The 20,715-nt window shown below is 48.2% G+C and overlaps 2 protein-coding genes across 7 annotated transcripts in view; one reads left to right on the forward strand and one right to left on the reverse strand.

The window, feature by feature from the left end:
• Positions 1-20,715, forward strand: part of ADAMTS14 (ADAM metallopeptidase with thrombospondin type 1 motif 14) — a 162,627-nt gene that overhangs the window by 16,278 nt on the left and 125,634 nt on the right. The window lies entirely within an intron of this gene.
• Positions 11,744-16,463, reverse strand: PRF1 (perforin 1). 2 transcript variants are annotated; one of them, XM_082407225.1, is made up of 3 exons: positions 16,305-16,463; positions 14,327-14,869; positions 11,744-13,390 (listed from the first exon to the last, which is right to left on the reverse strand). In XM_082407225.1, exons 2-3 carry the CDS (start codon positions 14,863-14,865, stop codon positions 12,262-12,264), a joined length of 1,668 nt encoding a protein of 555 aa, XP_082263351.1. In that variant the 5' UTR covers positions 14,866-14,869; positions 16,305-16,463; the 3' UTR covers positions 11,744-12,261. The 2 variants fall into 2 exon arrangements, with proteins under 2 accessions (XP_082263351.1, XP_082263350.1); XM_082407224.1 differs by having other exon boundaries at positions 14,327-16,463.

Raw genomic sequence — 20,715 nt, forward strand, 5'->3', positions numbered from 1 at the left:
TCACTACAAATAACTCAATTTCATTTCTTTTTATGGCTGAGTAATATTCCATTGTATATATGTGCCACATCTTTAACCATTCATCTGTCAATGGACACTTAGGTTGCTTCCATGTCCTGGCTATTGTAAATAGAGCTGCAATGAACATTGGGGTACATGACTCTTTTTGAATTATGGTTTTCTCAGGGTATATGCCCAGTAGTGGGATTGCTGGGTTGTATGGTAGTTCTATTTTTAGTTTTTTAAGGAACCTCCATACTGTTCTCCATAGTAGCTGTATCAATTTACATTGCCACCAACAGTGCAAGAGGGTTCCATTTTCTCCACACCCTCTCCAGCATTTATTGTTTGTAGATTTTTTGATGATGGCCATTCTGACTGGTGTGAGGTGATACCTCATTGTAGTTTTGATTTGCATTTCTCTAATGATTAGTGATGTTGAGCATCCTTTCATGTGTTTGATGGCAATCTGTATATCTGCTTTGGAGAAATGTCTATTTAGGTCTTCTGCCCATTTTTGGATTGGGTTGTTTGTTTTTTTGATATTGAGCTGCATGAGCTGCTTGTATATTTTGGAGATTAATCCTTTGTCAGTTGCTCCATTTGAAAATATTTTCTCCCATTCCATTCTGAGGGTTGTCTTTTCGTCTTGTTTATGGTATCCTTTGCTGTGCAAAAGCTTTTAAGTTTCATTAGGTCCCATTTGTTTATTTTTGTTTTTATTTCCATTTCTCTAGGAGGTGGGTCAGAAGGATCTTGCTGTGATTTATGTAGTAGAGTGTTCTGCCTATGTTTTCCTCTAAGAGTTTTATAGTGTCTGGTCTTACGTTTAGGACTTTAATCCATTTTGAGTTTATTTTTGGGTATGGTGTTAGGGAGTGTTCTAATTTCATTCTTTTACATGTAGCTGTCCAGTTTTCCCAGCACCACTTATTGAAGAGGCTGTCTTTTCTTCATTGTATATTCTTGCCTCCTTCATCAAAAATAAGGTGACCATATGTGTGTGGGTTTATCTCTGGGCTTTCTATCCTGTTCCATTGACCTATATTTCTGTTTTTGTGCCAGTACCATACTGTCTTGATTACTGTAGATTTTTAGTATGGTCTGAAGTCCGGGAGCTTGATTTCTCCAGCTCTGTTTTTCTTTCTCAAGATTGCTTTGGCTATTCGGGTTCTTTTGTGTTTCCATACAGATTGTGAAATTTTTTGTTCTAGTTCTGTGAAAAATGCCAGTGGTAGTTCGATAGGGATTGCATTGAATCTGTAGATTGCTTTGCGTAGTATAGTCATTTTCACAATGTTGATTCTTCCAATCCAAGAACATGGTATATTTCTCAATCAGTTTGTACCATCTTTAATTTCTTTCATCAGTGTCTTATAGTTTTTTGCATACAGGTCTTTTGTCTCCTTAGGTAGGTTTACTCCTAGGTATTTTATTCTTTTTGTTGCGGTGGTATATGGGAGTGTTTCCTTAATTTCTCTTTCAGATTTTTCATCATTAGTGTATAGGAATGCAAGAGATTTCTGTGCATTAATTTTGTATCCTGCTACTTTACCAGATTCATTGATTAGCTCTAGTAGTTTTCTGGTAGCATCTTTAGGATTCTGTATGTATAGTATCGTGTCATCTGCAAACAGTGACAGCTTTACTTCTTCTTTTCCGATTTGGACTCCTTTTATTTCTTTTTCTTCTCTGATTGCTGTGGCTAAAACTTCCAAAACTATGTTGAATAATAGTGGTGAGAGTGGGCAACCTTGTCTTGCTCCTGATCTTAGTGGAAATGGTTTCAGTTTTTCACCATTGAGAACAATGTTGTCTGTGGGTTTGTCATACACGGCCTTTATTATGTTGAGGTAAGTTCCCTCTATGCCTAGTTTCTGGATGTTTTTTATCATAAATGGGTGTTGAATCTTGTCAAAAGCTTTTTCTGCATCTATTGAGATGATCATATGGTTTTTCTCCTTCAATTTGTTAATATGGTGTATCACATTGACTGATTTGTGTATATTGAAGAATCCTTGCATTCCTGGGATAAACCCCGCTTGATCATGGTGTATGATCCTTTTAATGTGCTGTTGGATTCTGTTTGCTAGTATTTTGTTGAGGATTTTTGCATCTATGTTCATCAGTGATATTGGCCTGTAGTTTTCTTTTTTTGTGACATCTTTGTCTGGTTTTGGTATCAGGGTGATGGTGGCCTCGTAGAATGAGTTTGGGAGTGGTCCTCCCTCTGCTATATTTTGGAAGAGTTTGAGAATGATAGGTTTTAGGTTTTCTCTAAATGTTTGATAGAATTTGGCTGTGAAGCCATCTGGTCCTGGGCTTTTGTTTGTTGGAAGATTTTTAATCACAGTCTCAATTTCAGTGCTTGTGATTGGTCTGTTTATATTTTCTATTTCTTCCTGCTTCAGTCTCAGAAGGTTGTGCTTTTCTGAGAATGTGTCCATTTCTTCCAGGTTGTTCATTTTATTGGCGTATAGTTGCTTGTAGTAATCTCTCATGATCCTTTGTATTTCTGCAGTGTCAGTTGTTACTTCTCCTTTTTCATTTCTAATTCTGTTGATTTGAGTCTTCTCCATGTTTTTCTTGATGAGTCTGGCTAATGGTTTATCAATTTTGTTTATCTTCTCAAAGAACCAGCTTCTAGTTTTATTGATCTTTGCTATCATTTCCTTCATTTCTTTTTCATTTATTTCTGATCTGATCTTTATGATTTCTTTCCCTCTGCTAACTTTGGGGCTTTTTTGTTCTTCTTTCTCTAATTGCTTTAGGTGTAAGGTTAGGTTGTTTATTCGAGATTTTTCTTGTTTCTTGAGGTAGGATTGCATTGCTATAAACTTCCCTCTTAGAACTGCTTTTGCTGTATCCCATAGGTTTTGGTTCATCGTGTTTTCATTGTCATTTGTTTCTAGGTATGTTTTGATTTCCTCTTTGATTTCTTCAGTGATCTCTTGATTATTAAGTAGTGTGTTGTTTAGCCTCCATGTATTTGTATTTATTACAGAATTTTTCCTGTAATTGATATCTAGTCTCATCATGGAAAAGATACTTGATAATACGATTTCATTTTCTTAAATTTACCAAGGCTTGATTTGTGACCCGATATATGATCTATCCTGGAGAGTGTTCCATGAGCACTTGAGAAGAAAGTGTATTCTGTTGTTTTTGGATGGAATGTCCTATAAATATCAATTAAGTCCATCTTGTTTAATATGTCATTTAACGCTTGTGTTTCCTTATTTATTTTCATCTTGATGATCTGTGCATTGGTGAAAGTGGGGTGTTAAAGTCCCCTACTATGATTGTGTTACTGTCGATTTCCCCTTTTATGGCTGTTAGCATTTGCCTTATGTATTGAGGTGCTCCTATGTTTGGTGCATAAATATTTACAATTGTTATATCTTTTTCTTGGATTGATCCCTTGATCATTATGTAGTATCCTTCTTTGCCCCTTGTCTTTATTTTAAAGTCTATTTTGTCTGATATGAGAATTGCTACTCCAGCTTTGCTTTGATTTCCATTTGCATGGAATATCTTTTTCCATCCCCTCACTTTTAGTCTGTATGTGTCCCTAGGTCTCAAGTGGGTCTCTTGTAGACAGCATATATACGGATCTTGTTTTTGTATCCATTCAGCCAGTCTGTGTCTTTTGGTTGGAGCATTTAATCCATTTACATTTAAGGTAATTATTGATATGTATATTCCCATTACCATTTTCTTAATTGTTTTGGGTTTGTTTTTGTAGGTCTTTTCCTTCTCTTGTGTTTCCTTCCTAGAGAAGTTCCTTTAGCATTTATTGTAAAGCTGGTTTGGTGGTGCTGAATTCTCTTAGCTTTTGCTTGTCTGTAAAGGTTTTAATTTCTCTGTCGAATCTGAATGAGATCCTTGCTGGGTAGAGTAATCTTGGTTGTAGGTTTTCCCCTTTCATCACTTTAAATATGTCCTGCCTCTCCTTTCTGGCTTGCAGAGTTCCTGCTGAAAGATCAGCTGTTAACCTTATGGGGATTCCCTTGTATGTTATTTGTTGTTTTTCCCTTGCTGCTTTCAATATTTTTCTGTGTATTTAATTTTTGATAGTTTGATTAATATGTGTCTTCATGTGTTTCTCCTTGGATTTATCCTGTATGGGACTCTCTGTGCTTCCTGGACTTGATTAACTATTTCCTTTCCCATATTAGGGAAGTTTTCAACTATAATCTCTTCAAATATTTTCTCAGTCCCTTTCTTTTTCTCTTCTTCTTCTGGGACCCCTATAATTTGAATGTTGGTTTGTTTAATGTTGTCCCCGAGGTCTCTGAGACTGTCCTCAACTGTTTTCATTCTTTTTTCTTTATTCTGCTCTGCAGTAGTTATTTTCACTATTTTATCTTCCAGGTCACTTATCCATTCTTCTGCCTCAGTTATTCTGCTATTGATTCTTTCTAGAGAAATTTTAATTTCATTTATTGTGTTGTTTGCCATTGTTTGTTTGCTCTTTAGTTCTTCTAGGTCCCTGTTAAACGTTTCTTGTATTTTCTCCATTCTATTTCCAAGATTTTGGATCATCTTTACTATCATCACTCTGAATTCTTTTTCAGGTAGACTGCCTATTTCCTCTTCATTTGTTTGGTCTTGTGGGTTTTTGCCTTGCTCCTTCATCTGCTGTGTGTGTCTCTGTCTTCTGATTTTACTTAACCTTACTGTGTTTGGGGTTTCCGTTTCACAGGCTGCAGGTTTGTAGTTCCTGTTGTTTTTGGTGTCTGTCCCCAGTGGCTAAGGTTGGTTCAGTGGGTTGTGTAGGCTTCCTGGTGGAGGGGATTAGTGCCTGTGTTCTGGTGGATGAGGCTGGATCTTGTCTTTCTGGTGGGCAGGTCCGCATTCGGTGGTGTGTTTTTGGGTGTCTGTGACCTTATTATGATTTTAGGCAGCCTGTCTGCTAATGGGTGAGGTTGTGTTCCTGTCTTGCTAGTTGTTTGGCATAGGATATCCAGCACTGGAATTTGCTGGTTTTTGAGTGGAGCTGGGTCTTTGCGTTGAGATGGAGGTCTCTGGGAGAGCTTTCGCCATTTAATATTACGTGGTGCCGGGAGGTCTCTGGTGGACCAATGTCCTGAACTCAGCTCTTCCACCTCAGAGGCACAGGCCTGACACCTGGCTGGAGCACCAAGACCCTGTCAGCCACATGGCTCAGAAGAAAAGGGAGAAATAAAATAAAATAAAGTTATTAAAATAAAAAATAAAAAACAATTATTAAAAAAATTAAAAAGTTATAAAAGAAAAGAAAAAAGAAGAGAGCAACCAAACCAAAAAACAAATACACCAATGATAACAAGTGCCAAAAACTATACTAAAAAAACCCAAAAAACAAAACAACAAGAAAAAAAGCAGACGGACAGAACCCTAGGACAAATGGCCAAAGGTAAGCTATACAGACAAAATCACATAAAGAAGCAAACACATACATGCTCACAAAAAGAGAAAAAGGAAATAGATATATATATCGTCACTCCCAAAGTCCACCGCCTCAATTTTGGGATGATTCGTTGTCTATTCAGGTATTCCACAGATGCAGGGTACATCAAGTTGATTGTGGAGATTTAATCTGCTGCTCCTGAGGCTGCATGGAGAGATTTCCCTTTCTCTTCTTTGTTTGCACAGCTCCTGGGGTTCAGCTTTGGATTTGGCCCTGCCTCTGCGTGTTGGTCGCCTGAGGGCATCTGTTCCCGCCCAGACAGGACGGAGTTAAAGGAGCAGTTGATTCGGGGGCTCTGGCTCACTCAGGCTGGGGGGAGGGAGGGGTACGGAATGTGGGGCCAGCCTGCAGTGGCAGAGGCCGGCGTGACATTGCAACAGCCTGAGGTGCGCCGTGCGTTCTCCCGGGGAAGTTGTCCCTGGATCACGGGACCCTGGGCGTGGCGGGCTGCACAGGCTCCCGGGATGGGAGGCGTGGATGGTGACCTGTGCTTGCACACAGGCTTCTTGGTGGCCGCAGCAGCAGCCTTAGCATCTCATGCCCGTCTGTCAGGTCTGCGCTGATAGCCGCGGCTCTCGCCTGTCTCTGGAGCTCGGTTAGGCGGTGCTCTGAATCCTCTCTCCTTGCGCACCCCGAAACAATGGTCTCTTGCCTCTTAGGCAGGTGCAGACTTTTTCCCGGACTCCCTCCCGGCTAGCTGTGGTGCACTAGCCCCCTTCAGGCTGTGTTCACGCAGCCAACCCCAGTCCCCTCCCTGGGATCCGACCTCCGAAGCCCGAGCCTCAGCTCCCAGCCCCGCCCGCCCCGGCGGGTGAGCAGACAAGCCTATTGGGCTGGTGAGTGCTGGTCGGCACTGATCCTCTGTGTGGGAATCTCTCCGCTTTGCCCTCCACACCCCTGTTGCTGCGCTCTCTTCCGCGGCTCCGAAGCTTCCCCCCTCTGCTACCCGCAGTCTCCACAGTCTCCGCCTGCGAAGGGCCTTCCTAGTGTGTGGAGACCTTTCCTCCTTCACAGCTCCCTCCCACTGGTGCAGGTCCCGTCCCTATTCTTTTGTCTCTGTTTTTTCTTTTTTCTTTTGCCCTACCCAGGTACGTGGGGAGTTTCTTGCCTTTTGGGAAGTCTGAGGTCCCCTGCCAGCGTTCAGTAGGTGTTCAGTAGGAGTTGTTCCACATGTACATGTATTTCTGATGTATTTGTGGGAGGAAGGCGATCTCCATGTCTCACTCCTCCACCATCTTGAAGGTCTCCCTCCCATGACAGGTTCTTGCTTCTACTGTCAGTAACAGAGAGGAGGGTGGCTGACCGAGTCCCATGTCCCCCTTGACCCAGGCAGTGTGTGGCCCTTCTGTGGCTCCTTCACACAAAGAGGAGTGAGGGACAGCCGTTGCCTGGGCTGGAATCAGCTTAGTGGTGCTTCAGCCCAACCAAGTCAGAGACGGGACCAGAGATCTAGACACAGAATCCCTGATCCACGACCAGGGCTGGACGTTATAAAGAGGTCAGTTTCTGTGTCACATGATGGTTCATGGTTAGAACCTTCTTCCTTCTGTGTAGAAGGAAGGTAATGAGTTGTTTGTCTCTGGGAGAGTTCAAGCAGAGGCTGGAAGATTCTTTGGTAGGTTTTATTCTTTCATTCATTTATCCATCTAATCACCCATCCAATATTTTTCAAGGATCAAACTTATGTTAGGTGCTGGACTAGTTGATTCAACTGTGAATAAGATAGAAATGGCCCTTGGCCTCATGGCACTGTGATGGGGAAATAATGAGGACTATGGGAGCAGGGTACGGGGGGCCATGACCTAGACCTGCAAGCCAGGGAAGGCTTCCCAGAGGAAGCCACCTTTGAAGCTGAAGCCTGAAGACTGAGGAGGACTTAGTCCGGGTAGAGGAGAAAAGTTCCAGAAAGAGGAGGCAGCACATGTGAAGGGCTAGAGAGGGTGTGGCCAACAGAGGAATGAACATGCTCAGTGAGGCAGGGCTTGGGTGGTGGGCAGGGTAGGGGGTGGGAAAGGCAGAGTTGAGAGTGAGGTCAGCATATGGATCACACTAGGGGCTTTGGACTGTATCCCAAGAGCCCCAAGGAACCAATGAAGAGTTTCAAGCGAGGCAATGATGTGGTCAGATGTGCATCTTAGCTGGTTTCCCCAGAGACAGACCTCAAGACAGGGATTTGCAAACAGGTAGTTTATGTGGGAGGTGATTCCAGATAATACCAGTAGGGAAGTGGGGAATTGAGACAGAAGGGAGAGAGCCAAGAGAGCACTTGGGGTCAAGCAGGTCACCATTGTGGGTACTGGAGCTTAACCCTGTTGGGAAACTCTGGGAGCCACCGCAGAATATGCCCTTCAGAGTTATCCCCCCTGCCCAGGCGGAGGGAGCTGGGCTATTTATACACCACTTCCCATTAGCCATCGGTTGAGGGCTCTTCTGGCCTCCCCGTGGGACCCTCAGGCAGAGGTGGAGGGCCAGCATGGAGCGGGGCTGAGGGGATACGGGGAGGGTGCCAGCACCACTGCGGCTGTGAGTTGGAGGGGCAGTGAGGGGGAGACAGTAGCCTAGTAATCAGTGAGGAGGCCACAGGAAGACTCATCCAAGCAAGAGGTGTTGATGGCCTGGGCCAGAGAGGCTGTGGTTATGAGCAGAAGAGGCTGAACTGGCTGGCCTTGGTGACGGATGTGGGGGAATGAAGATCACTGCGGAGAGGACTCACAGCCTATCAAAGCTGCATGGGGCTCCCTGCCCCTCCCCCCGGGCTCTCCCCACCCCCAGACTGCTGTCCTCCAGCAGATCCTCCTCTGCTCACACATGTCAGAGACACTGACGCTGCCGCCACAGCAGCTGGGGGCCACACCTCAGAGACCACGACGAAGTGTGTTTGAAGGGAGATACAGGTGCTGTGGCAACTGCTTAAAAAACAAAAACCGGGCTGTTGTCAACCACAGCCCGAAGTCTTGGAAGAGATCACTTGGGCGGGGAGAGAGAGAGAGGAAAAAAAAAGCAATCCAGCCCAGCCCCCAGCCTGAGTGCCACCCTGCTCCCTGAATCTCTCCTCCGGGCCCACATCATCTCCCCATCAGACACAGGCCACAAGAGGACAGATGCTCCGCATGGCTTGTTCACTGGCCCCAGGACCTGGTTGACAGAAGGTGCTCAGTAACCATCGGTGAATGATGGAACCCACGAAAGGTCCCTGCCCTTCTGTGCTCCATGCCCTGGGGAGGGAAGTGCTGGGGGCAATTGAATGGTGGCTCTAAGGACAGGGCCCGCCAGGGTGAGGTGGGAGGATGGTTGGGAAAGGGGATGGAGGTGTTGAAGCAGCAGGGGGAAAGATGGAATGGTGTCATCACCAGGGTTCTTAGTTGCCAGAAATAGAAGCCAAGTCTGGATGAAATAAGTAGAAAAATAATTCAGCCCTAACCAGTGACGCATGGGAAGTGGTGTATGGACGCCCAGCTCCCTCCATCCCAGCTGGGATAACTCTTCATTGGCTCTGGTTGCCCATATGGTGACTTGCTGGATAAAACCCCTTTTCTGGGTCACCCTCCCTCCCCTGGCCTACTTCCCCTCTCCCCTAGTGGGCTTCCTGGGGTCACTTCCAACATAATTACCTGTACTCTAATCTGGTCTCAGCATCAGCTTCTGAAGGGACCCCATACCTGGGCAGCTGCATCTGACTGGCAGATCCAGTCACATGTCCTTTCCTAGTTGCAGGGGTGGTTGGAGAAAGAAGCATAGGGCATTTTCAGCTTCTGAGAGGAGGTGGCTCTGCTTCCCACCAGACTCATTGGTGGTGTGTCATCAGCACCGCTATAGGAAGCTGTCCTAATCTGTTCAGGCTGCTATAACAAAATACTCCAAACTGGGTGGTTTTTAAACAACAGAAATTTATTTCTCACAGTTCTAGAGGCTGAAAGTCCAAGATCAAGGTGCTGGCAGATTCAGTGGGCCAGCTTTCTGGTTCATAGAAGGCATTTTCTCACTGTGTCCTCACATAGGGGAAGGGACCAGGGATCTCTCTGGGGCCTCTTTTATAAGGGCAGTAACCTACATTATGAGGGCGCCGCCCTCATGACCTAATCACCTCCAAAGGCCCCACCTCCTAATACGATCACCCTGAGGATTACTATTTCAATACATGAATTGTGGGGAGACACAAACATTTAGACCACAGCCTAAATGGCATATTCAAATTATGGTAATTTGAGGAGGGTTTTTATTTATTTATTTATTTATTTTTATAAAGGGCCTATTTACAAAGGTGTAGGGGGCTGTAGAGAAGCAGAAGGGGTAGTACAATAACGCGGGTTTAATAGTGGTGAAGCGGTTACCATCCCTAAGTCTGAAGGGATGAGAGGAGGGAGCAGTGGCTGGAACCCAGAAAGAGAGAGACATGCAGAGACTTCCCAGAGAGGGGCGGTGATACAGGGACACAGTCAACGCAAGGCCGCCTCACTGAGAGGCACTGAGAGGAGCCCAGGGCCTGTCACTGTGCTCTCCCCTTCTCCCTTCCTCCCATATCTTGCTCACTGACCGGCGGGCTCAGATCGGCCAGCCTCCGGGCCAGAGCTGGGTGGAGCAGCGTACGGATGAGACCTGAGGGCAGATGGAAGACACCAGGCACAGCAAAGAACATCCCGAACAAACAAGGGGCCCCAAGTGTGACAAAATGTCAGCGAAATGTCCATGAAAATGTCTCATAGGGCTGAGAGCTCCATAGCTGCCCCTCAACAACATCAGCCATTCCTTTTCCTCGGTAATACCACCCCTTTCCCCCAGGGGCCCTCCTGTCGGGATCCCACTGGTTTCTCCAGAGCTGTGCTCAGAGTGGAGTGCCCACGACTCACGGAGACCTGGCTCGGCCACTAACCTCGGCAACCACGGTCAAATCCCTTCTTCTGAGCCTCAGTTTCCTTAAATGCAAAACCAGGAGGGTTAACCGGATGAACTTCCAGGACTGCTTCTATAGCACTGACCTTCTAGAAAGGCTCACGGCCCCCTTCCAAACAGTCCTGGGAAGGGAGTAAAACACAGATTGTCCTTCTGGGAAACCAAGGCTCAGGGGGACTTGCTGGAGGTCACTGACCACGTGGGGACTAGAACAAGCCTGCCATCTCTTGTCAGAGCTGTTTCCGGAGCCAGGCCTGCCCTGGCCCTGCTTTCCTTGAGGGTATGGCCCATACCCATGTTTATTTTCAACGAGTGCAGCAGGCAGCGTGAAGTTGCGTGATTTCTCTTGTGCTCTTGTCTGTGCATGTGGCTGTGAAGGGAAAGGTGTAAGAACGGTGGTTTCAACCAGGCTTGTAGAGCTTGGCAATCCCCTCACCCAACTTGGGGATCCAGGGTCAGTGTAATGTCACTGCTGGGCTTTTGAGCCTGTGGGTCCACGCGGACCTCAAAGGGCTTAATTTGTAGGGAGTTTCAAAGAGAGTCAGGAGGGCTGTGTCAGCAACTCTGAACCCCACTGACAACGGCCCTTCACAGCCGAATCCTACCGGGTCTAGGAGGTTACCCTGAGTCTTGCCGCCCACCCCATGGGCCTGTGTTCTGAGGCCTGTGTCCCAGGCACATGAAACAAGGACCAGTTCATTTTATATCACAAGCTGAGGCTCTGGGGATTCCTGCATTCCAAGCCCAGGAGGCCCTCAGACACCACCTGGTTGAAACCACTGCCTTCTCTCCTCGAACTGTGGGACAGGGGAGAGCTGTTAAGTCTGCCAGATGGGTTCTGCTGAAATTAGAGTTTCCAAACTGGTTGCTCCGGATCAGTCATGGCCTGCATACATGTCCTCTTTGGCTCGTACTGTGCTTGCCCATATAGGTTTATTTTTACAAAGTGAAATGAATTGCCAACACTTATAAGTCACGCTGGGATTTCTGGTTGCTTTAAGAAATTAGAAAACCTGGCAGTACTGGGCTCACATTCCTGCCTGGGAATGTTTGGCTGGTGCAGAGCTGCCCATCTCCCCACCCCCACCCTGGATAAGACGTGCCCTTCGGTTCACCAGAATCCTCACCATTCCCTCTTGTTTCTCGGCTCGGAGCTGAATGCGCATTGGCATATATCACTGTTTATGCTGCTGTTTCTTGAATCAAAGAGTTATGAGGAAAGTAAAATATTTTGGGTCCCCCCATTTCCAGCCAAAGTGGAAAAATAGTTTATTTACATTATTTGCCTACCCCTGGGGTCAACCACCTGTTCTATTGGGTAGGGTGGCTAATGTAGAAGTGTATCTCCAAGGCTGTGTTTGGTCTTCATCCTCTCCTCTGCCACAACCAACACCATCATGGTCACCGTCACATCACATTTATTGGTCCTCTGTCAGGCTGTGTACACAATGAGACAGGTCAAGAGAGCTCTGGATTTGTCTGAGAGGCAAAGCTTGGTGGGCAAAGAAAACAGAGCAAACAGAGCAGCTGGGGCCAAAGGGGTTACATCTAATATGATGAAGAATTCACCACACTAGAAGAGGGGCTGCAAGGGAATGGTACACATGACACCAGGCAGCCTGGTGGGAACAGCCTCCTGGCCTTCTGCCCGGCTCCTGACCTGAGCTGGGACCTGTGTAGCAGTGGCTGTAGGGCGTGGCCCAACTCCAGCTCATTTCTGGGCCTTGAGAATATCGAAGAGCTAAGGTAGTTTGGACAGAGTGACTCAGGGCTGGCCTGTAAATTCAGCCACCTCGCTGAAAAAAAAAAAAAAGCCTCAGTTTTCCAACTGTCTAATGGGGATATGGAGATAGGCCCTCTGGGTCCCTTCGTGAGACCCCTCCAATTCGGCACACTGGTCCTCTCAGGGCCCAATGCTCTCACCACACTGGCCCACTCCGGTTTCCTGGAGGATCCCCCAGAAGCCCTTGGGGGGCGTACTCCAGGCACGTCCCCCCCGTCAGGTGAGGTAAGCACTTAGCATGGTAGGAGAATCTCAGGTGACCGTGCTTCAGGTGGCACTTCACCTCGTGTGAGCCAGACTTTGGAGTCTGGTCACAGGTACCGAGAAGGTCATCGTCCCAGCCAGAGTCTGCATCCCAGACCTGCACCCTCAGGGGGCCCCCTGTGGTCAGGACCACATCCCCGAAGTCCAGCTGTGTCATCCACCTGGGGTGGTTATCGTTCTGCACTGTGTCGGTCCTCAGCTCCCGGCCGCCGAAGAAGACCTTCAGGTAGGCGTCCGTGGCAGTGGTCCAGTCTCCCCACAGACCCGTCGCCAGGAAGTTCATGACCTCCAGGTGGGCCAGGCCCCTCTTCCTGGGACAGCAGTCCTGGTTGGTGGCCGCCGAGCCATGGCACATGCACTGGCACGGGTCCTTAGGGTTCTTGCGCCGCCCCGGGGGGCACGGGCGGCTGCAGTCCCTCCAGCGTGCCCTGTCCGTCACGTACTTGCTCACAGCCTGCCTGAGCGCCTCCCGCCGCGGGTCCCGGCTGTCCAGAAGCAAGTGGAGCGGTTCTAGCGTGTAGTCCACCAGGCCGGGGCTGTCCTGCAACGAGGCCACCCAGGCTGAGAACTGCTCGGGCCCAGCCTGGTTCCCGAACAGCAGGTCATGCACGGACGTGTGGTGGCCGCCAACGACCTCAGAACAGCGTTCCCGGTAGGCCTGGTGGAAGGAGGTCCCCATCTTGTGCTGTTTCTTCTTCTCCTCACACTCCTTGAATGCCGACGAGGCACTGGCGTGGCTTCCTATGCTGACCTCGGCCTCGACGGCCAGGCAGTCCTCAACCTCCTGGGCCGTGAGCCCTTCCAGGGCCAGCTCGCAGGTGCGCAGGGCGGTGAGGGCTGAGACGCGGCCGCCCAGCTCCATGGACCGGATGAAGTGGGTGCCATAGCTGGAGATGAGCCTCCGGTAGTCAGGCTCGGTGGAGATGTTGAAGTGGGGGGGCAGGGTCTTGAGGGCCCTCTTGAACTCAGGGTGCAGTGGGGGAGTGTGCACCAGGTGGAAACTGAGGGGAGAGAAAAACATCAGATGGGCCCAGCGGTGGGTAGTGTTTTCCCCTAAATAACTCCTGTGAGATTGCCCAAGGTCACATTAAGTGGCAGAACTAGGGCTTGGACCCAGGGGGCCTGGCTCCAAAGCTCAAGCTCTGAACCACCAAGCCAGCAGGGAAACCCACCCTGCCCGTTGCCCCTTGGTGACCTAGGTACTTTGTATAGGTATTTTTGTCTTTCTTTTTCAAAAAAAGATTTTTCTTTTCTAATTTTAAAAGCGATGGTACGACACCGATGGTATCTCTCTGGTTTGGAACCTAGTCCTGTGGCCTCTGTCTGTCTGTCCCCTGGGTTGGGCCTTGTATACCTGGGCTTCTGACAACTCTGGCCACGCAGGCAGGAGCGCCCTGTTTCACTGTGTGGGAAACACGGCCTCCCGTGAGGGAAGTCAGCGGGGGTGGGTGACTCTGGGTCCCATGGAGACCGTGCATTTCTTTGGGTGACTAGGTCCCTGAGGGCTCAGGGCATGGCTACTGTTGTTCAACCTGTAGCCCGAGTTCTTAGCACAGAGCCTGGCAAGGAGGAAATGAAGAGTGCTTGAGCGGATGAAAGAGGGCCAGGGACAGGAGGGACCCAGCCAGGCCTCCTGCCCGCAGGAAGCTAGCAATGCCCAGGGAAGTGGCGGTTGGGTGCTCAGTAGACCAGACTGACACCATCTGGGGCTCTGAGCATAGCCTTGCTCGCTTGCCCTCCACCTGTTCTCTCCCTGGGTTCTTCCAGGTCAGGGCCTCAGGGAAGGGGGTACGTGAGAACCAGGACTGCCATCTCCTCCTGGCGGAAGCGGCCGCCAGCTCCCCACGCTGCCATTCCAGGGCTCCCAGACCACCCCGAGTTTCCCACGCCTTTTCCAAGTCCCATCCAACCTCCACTCCCCCGACCCCGGCGCTCACCTGTAGAAGCGACACTCCACTGAGTCCAGGCTGAAGCGGTACTGGTCCTGGTGAGTCTTCTGGGCCGCGAAGTTGGCTGCCTGGGAGTGGGAGCCCGCCACGGTCACGCGCACGTTGCTGCTGGGCTTGGGAGTCACGTCCAGCCCCACCTGCCAGTCGTTACGGATGCTGTTGGCCGCCTCCCCAGCCACCTCCTCGGTGGAGCGACCCTCATCCTTGACCACTTTGCGGTTGCAGCCCGAGCCCTGGGCGCGCCAGTCGGTGAGCGCCAGGGGCAGGCGCTGGAGGGCGCCCTGCTGCAGGGCGTTGCGGCAGAGGGTACAGGTGCCGTCGGGCCGAAGGAAGTGCTGTGTGTCCACCGGGAAGGAGCCTGAGCGCCGGAGGCTGGTCACATCCACGCCCTCCCCTGCCAGCCAGGAGCCGGGCACGAACTTGAGGTTGCGCCGGCACTCAGAGCGTGCGGCCGTGTAGCAGGGGGCAGGGGCGGGTGCGGGCAGAAGCAGGAGGAGAATGCCGGGGAGGAGCACTCGGGAGGCCATGGAGCTGTGGAGACAGAGGGCAGACGCTGTGGGCAGGGGCATGGAGGAGGGCCGACCCCTCCTCCCACTGTAGCTTATCAGGCCGTATGGGATGGGGAGGGAATGAGATATCTCTTAAGTCATTGGATGTCAGAGCTGGCATGGCCTTTACAAACCTGGTCCACCCCCTACATTGTACAGATGGACCCAAAGAGGGGAGTGGACTTGCCCAAGGTCACACAGCCAGGAGGAGACCCTTGCTAGGATTTCACTATTTAAGGCCAAATGGGAATCCAGATGGATGGTTTTGTCCCCAGGACCACAGCTACAGCTGGTGGGGAGGGGGCTCTGCCTGCAGAGGAGGGGACGGAGAGTAGCTGTAGAAGATTTGGGGAGGAATCTGGGGAATCTGGGAACTCTAGGGAAGCCTGGATTCTGGAGAGGTATTATTGTGGACCCAAGAACAAGCCATGCTTTCTTTCCTCACCTCACCTCTCTCATTATCTCCCCCCACCCCCATTAAGCCCTTAACAGAATTGGAAAAGATTGCATCACCCTCATTCTCCCCATTTCCCCTTTGGGGCCCTCTCTCTGAGCTCATGGAAGAACATCAGCCTGAATTCTAGAATAAAAGCTGCCTATGCGCCTGTGCCCCTAGATCCTGTGTGGGGAGGGGCCGTTCGGTTTGCTCTCCTCCTCATGCTTGTCTCCTCTGGCATTCCCTGCCACGCTCTTCGGGAATCTGGCCATGTCTGCAAGCTGCCTATTGCCGACTCTCGGACAATGCTTAGCTCAAAGGTTCTTCCTCAGTTTGAGGTGGCTCTGGAGCGTCACTGGGCCTGCTTATGATCTGGAATCTCCTCTCTCTACCCCAGTCCGAACTGAGCTCCTCAGACGCCTCTCCACTCTGGCACCTGCCAGGGACAGCGGCTTGTCTGAGGCCCGGGGGATTACGGACAGCAGGAACTTCCCCTGTATTCCATCTGGAACCTTCTGTGCCTTACCTAAAGGAGTGGCTTGAATGGTGGAATTCTAGGCAAAATGGCAGGCGCCAGGGAGGTAAATAGGAGAAGGGGAGTCTTTTGAAGGCCCTCCGATCATCTTGCTTAGGCAGCCAGCGTAGTTCATAACCTTAATCTAAAGAACTCAGTCTCCATCCTGAACCCGGGGAGCCTGTTTCCAGCTTTCTTAGTTTTAACTGTCAGCATTTGAAGGGGCCTTAAAGACTGTGTACTCTAACCTCTTCATTTTGTATAAGAGAAAACTGAAGCCCAGGGTGGGCATGAGGCTGCCCAGCCAGTTAGTGACAGAGCACAGTCTGGACCCAAGTCTCTTGCCTTATGGGTTACAGCACTTCCTGCTCCATCAGGCTCTTCCCCAGACAGAGCAGCCCTACTCTTGTGCCCCTCTGTCCCCACTCAGAGGCTCCCAGCCTCCCTGACCCCCTGCTTCCTCCCTACCTGGAGTCCTGTGTTGAGATGGTCCTACGCAGACACCCTCTCTCCCCACGGGAGGCTCCTGAAATGGTGGTGCAGCCCCCCAGGCCACAGTTCACATCTCATCACGCAGGCCACAGTTCACATCACTTCTGCTTCCTGCCCCGCCCCCCCAGCTCTAGTCATGGGTCCCCTTTGCTCTCCCCCGCCCACCGGCACCCAGCCTTCCCTCACCTCCTCATCCGGCCTGCTGACAGCCCTCAGGAAGCAAGCCGAGGGGGCCAGAAGCTCATGTGCCAAGCAGAGCTGCCTGGGGCATGGGAACCCGGGGCAAACAGGTGAGGTTTAGGGAGTGGAGAGAGAACACAGGGGTCTGAGAGCTTCGCGATTCAGCTCTGGTGTTGATGACAGGCCAGCAGGGAACAGCTTCCCTGCTTCTCCCTGCGGCATCGCATCGCACGTGTGGGCTGTCAGAGGCAGTACAGAGTGGGAGCTCGGAACCGGTCCGCCTGGGCTGCGGCCAGCTCGGGTGCGCACTAACTGTGTGGCCTCATCAGCTTCTTTAGCCTCTCTGTGCCTCAGTTTCCTCATCTCAAACTGGGGATGATATTAGCGCAGACCCCATGGGTTGTGAAGAATTGGGGAGTTTCTACGTGTGAAGTGCTCAGAGCAGTGCCTGGCCCTCTGTGAGTGTTAAAGCACGTGACCGTTCCCTCCTCCCAGGGCAGTGGGGAGAAAATAAATGTTGTTCACATCTCCTTGCCCACTTCCTGCCCACACCTGCACCCCAGCCCAGGCCAGGTTCTGGGCCCCAAACGCGTACCCCAGGACTGGGTCTCCTGCTCCTCACTTTGTGAGGAGAACCAGTGGCCTCGCTGGTCTCCAGCCTCCTCCCTAGCCCTGGTCTGTGCACCCATAGTGCAGGGGGGCGGGCAGCTGGGCGACACTGCTGGGAGGAGAGACTTGGGTGAGGCCAGAGGCCTGGGGCCTTCTCCAACCTTTGTCTTACGTGAGGTTTCCATGGGTTGAGTGACTCACAGGGCAACTTCTGGGGGGCAAAGTCATACTGGTCTGAGGTGGAGATAGCTGGGTAAGTGGGGGACCGTTCTTGTGAGTGCACCCTCTAACCGCGTTAGTGACAGGAAAAAATAGCCACAGGCCCCAGACCACATGTGACACCATGGGATGGCTCATCCCTTGAGTTTACGTCCCCCACTGTGTCCCCTGCTCTTACGGGAACTGGGGTTTAAACTGTCTTCTCGAAACCCAGCCCCATCTCCTCCCCACAATGTCCCCCTCCCTCTCCTAGAATTTGCGGCCTCCCGACCCCCTTCTAGCTCCTGCCCGCGGCCCAAGTCAGATATCCAGGCTGTGAGGAGTTTAGTTTTGACCGTGCTCAGAAGACCAGTTTGAGGGGCGTGGAACCCTGCAGAAAATCTGTAGGAAGAGAAAGGTGAGGTAGGGGAGACAGGTTCTAATCCCAGCTTCGATGCAAACTTGCTTTGTGACTCTTGGCAGTAGAGTTTTAACCCCTTTCTAGGTTCGTTTCCTCATCTATAAAATCAAAGGGAGGACTTTGGGATTTCTAAGGATCCTAATGATGAAATGTGCATTTAGCAGTTTTCACTCGGTGTATGAAGTGGCGAATGTCCAAGAGATGCTGGGCGGGGGTGGGGGGGTGGTCCATGAAAGAGTAGTGATGACATTGAAGTTTACAACTACTGATTTTGGCCTGTGTAGCTGATGACAGCTGTCCTCTCCGGCTGAAACTTAGCGCTTGACATGTGTTTTAATCACAGTTTTTCCACAGAGACATAAGATGCAATTTTCAGACACCATCTGTACGGTTTATTATTAACAACTTTGTTGAAATATAATTCACATACCATACAATTCACCCATTTAAAGTGTACAGTTCAGTGGGTTTTAGTGTATTCGCAGAGTTGTGCAACCATCACCACGATCAATTTTAGAACGTTTTCATCGCTCCCCCAAAGAAACCGTGTACCCGTTAGCAGTCACTGCTCCTTCCCCTGACACCAATCTACTTTCTGTCTCTATGGATTTTCCTGTTAATTGAATCACACAAGATGTGACTTTTTGTATCTGGCTTATTCCACGTAACATAATATTTTCAAGGTTCATCCAAGCTGTAGTACGTATCAATACTGTATTCCTTCTATTGCTGAATAATATTCCATTGTATGGACATACCACATTTGTTTATCCATTTATCAGTTGATGGACATTTTGGTTATTTTCAGTTTCTGGCTATTGTGAATAATGCTGCTATGAACATTTGTGTACAAATTCTTTGTGTGTACATATGTTTTCATTTCTCTTGGATCTATATGTAGGCGTGGAATTGGTGGGTCTACAGTAACTCTTTAGGAACTGTTTTCCTACATGGCTGCATCGTTTTACATTCTCACCAGCAGTGTATGAGGGTTCCAACTTCTCCACATCCTTGTTATTATCTGACTTTTTGATTATAGCCATTCTTATGTGTGTGAAGTGTTGTCTCATTGTGGTTTTGATTTGGATTTCCCCAATGGCTAATGATGTTGAGCATCTTTTCATTTGCTTATTGGTAACTTGTATATCTTTTTTGGAGCAATGTCTATTTGAGTCATTTGCCCATTTTTGAATTGGGTTATTTGTCTTCTTATTATTGATTTATAATAGTTCTTTATTTCAGATTCTAGACCCTTATCAGGTATATGATTTGCAAATGTTTTCTCCTATTCTCTGAGTTGTTTTTTCACTCACTTGATGGTGTCCTTCAAAGCATGAATGATGTTAATTTTGATGAAGCCCAATTTATCTATTTTTTTCTGTTGTTGGTTATACTTTTAGTGTCATATCTAAAAGTCTTTGCTTAACCCAAGGTCATGAAAAACCCTATGTTTTCTTCTAAGAGTCTTATAGATAGCTCTTACATTTAGGCCTGTGATCTACTTGGAGTTTATATTGTGTATGGCAAGGGGTCCACCTTCATTCTTATGCACGTGGATATAGTTTTGAAATATATTTTTTTGAGGTTACAAAATGTTTACTCTTGACAGAAAAGCTCCATGGATACTGTACACAGAATGCATGAGAAAGATACTGATCCTGAGGACATCTACTTATACAAACTATACCTACTGCAAACACGAACTGTAATGAAAGGAAGGAGGTCCTTTAACAAATCCAGTGTTTAGATTGTACTTAATGTGCATATTTTAGAGATCCAAAATGCAGTCCCAGGTGTTGTTCCCTTCATCCTGTGATCATTCTTTGTTCCCTTTTCTTTACAGATTTGTGAAACTTTGGGATTCTTTCTCACCCCTCAAATGAGTTATCTATAGTTATTCTCGAGTTATCACCTTCAGTCTCATGAAATAAGTTGAAGAGTTTTTCCACTTTCTCCATGCTATGGCAGAGTCTGTAGAAGGCTCAGTTTTTGTAGTTGGGTAGATTTGTAACTGCAGGGTCCGTGTCTTCAATAGCTCTGTTCAGGTTCTCCAGCTTTTTTTCTGGTATCGGTTTTGACAAGTTACATTTTTCTAGGAAACCTTCTTGTCTGTAAAATTTCACACTTGTGGGCATGAAGTTATTTACAACAGTCTCTCTCTTTCTCTTAAAAGTTTTTTTTTCTGAATCAGTAGTGATACCCCCTTTTTAGATTATAATTTTTATTATGGTTTTTCTCTTTTTTCCAGATCATTCTTGTTAAAGATTTTTATGTATTTTCGTTACTTGTCTCAAAGAATCTGCTCATGGCTTTATTCATCCTCTCTGTTGTATCATTATTTTCCATTTTGTTCATTTCATTCTTATATTTTTATTTCCTTCCTTTTTCCTGTATTCTTTGGGCTTCTTCTATTGTTCTTTTTCTAATGTCTTGAGATGAATCCTTAGTTCATTAACTTTCACTCTTCTTCTTTTTTGAACTGATGTATAACTGACGTATAACATTATTATTAGTTTCTGGTGTACAACATAACAATTTGATGTTTGTATATATTGTGAAATTATTACTACAGAAAGTCTAGTTAACATCCATCACCTTACTTAGTTACAAAATCTTTTTTTTTACTTGTGATGAGAACTTTAAAGATCTATTCTCTTAACAGCTTTCAACTATGCAATACAGTATGATTAACTGTAGTCACCATGCTGTAGATTACATCCCCATGACTTATTTGTGGCTGGAAGTTTGTACCTTTTGGCCTCCTTCACCCATCTCACTGACCCCCCAACCCCTGCCAATTTGTTCTCTGTATTTATGAGTTTGGCTTTTCAAGAGAAGAGTCCATATATAAATAAGATCATATGGTACTTGTCTTTCTCTGTCTGACTTATTTCACTTACCATAACATCCTTAAGGTCCATCCATGCTGTTGCAAATGGCAAGATTTCCTTCTTCTTTATGGCTGAATAAAAATTATAA

The sequence above is a fragment of the Balaenoptera borealis genome (assembly GCF_965194805.1).
Source record: "Balaenoptera borealis genome assembly, chromosome: 10".
Classification (NCBI taxonomy): domain Eukaryota; kingdom Metazoa; phylum Chordata; class Mammalia; order Artiodactyla; family Balaenopteridae; genus Balaenoptera; species Balaenoptera borealis.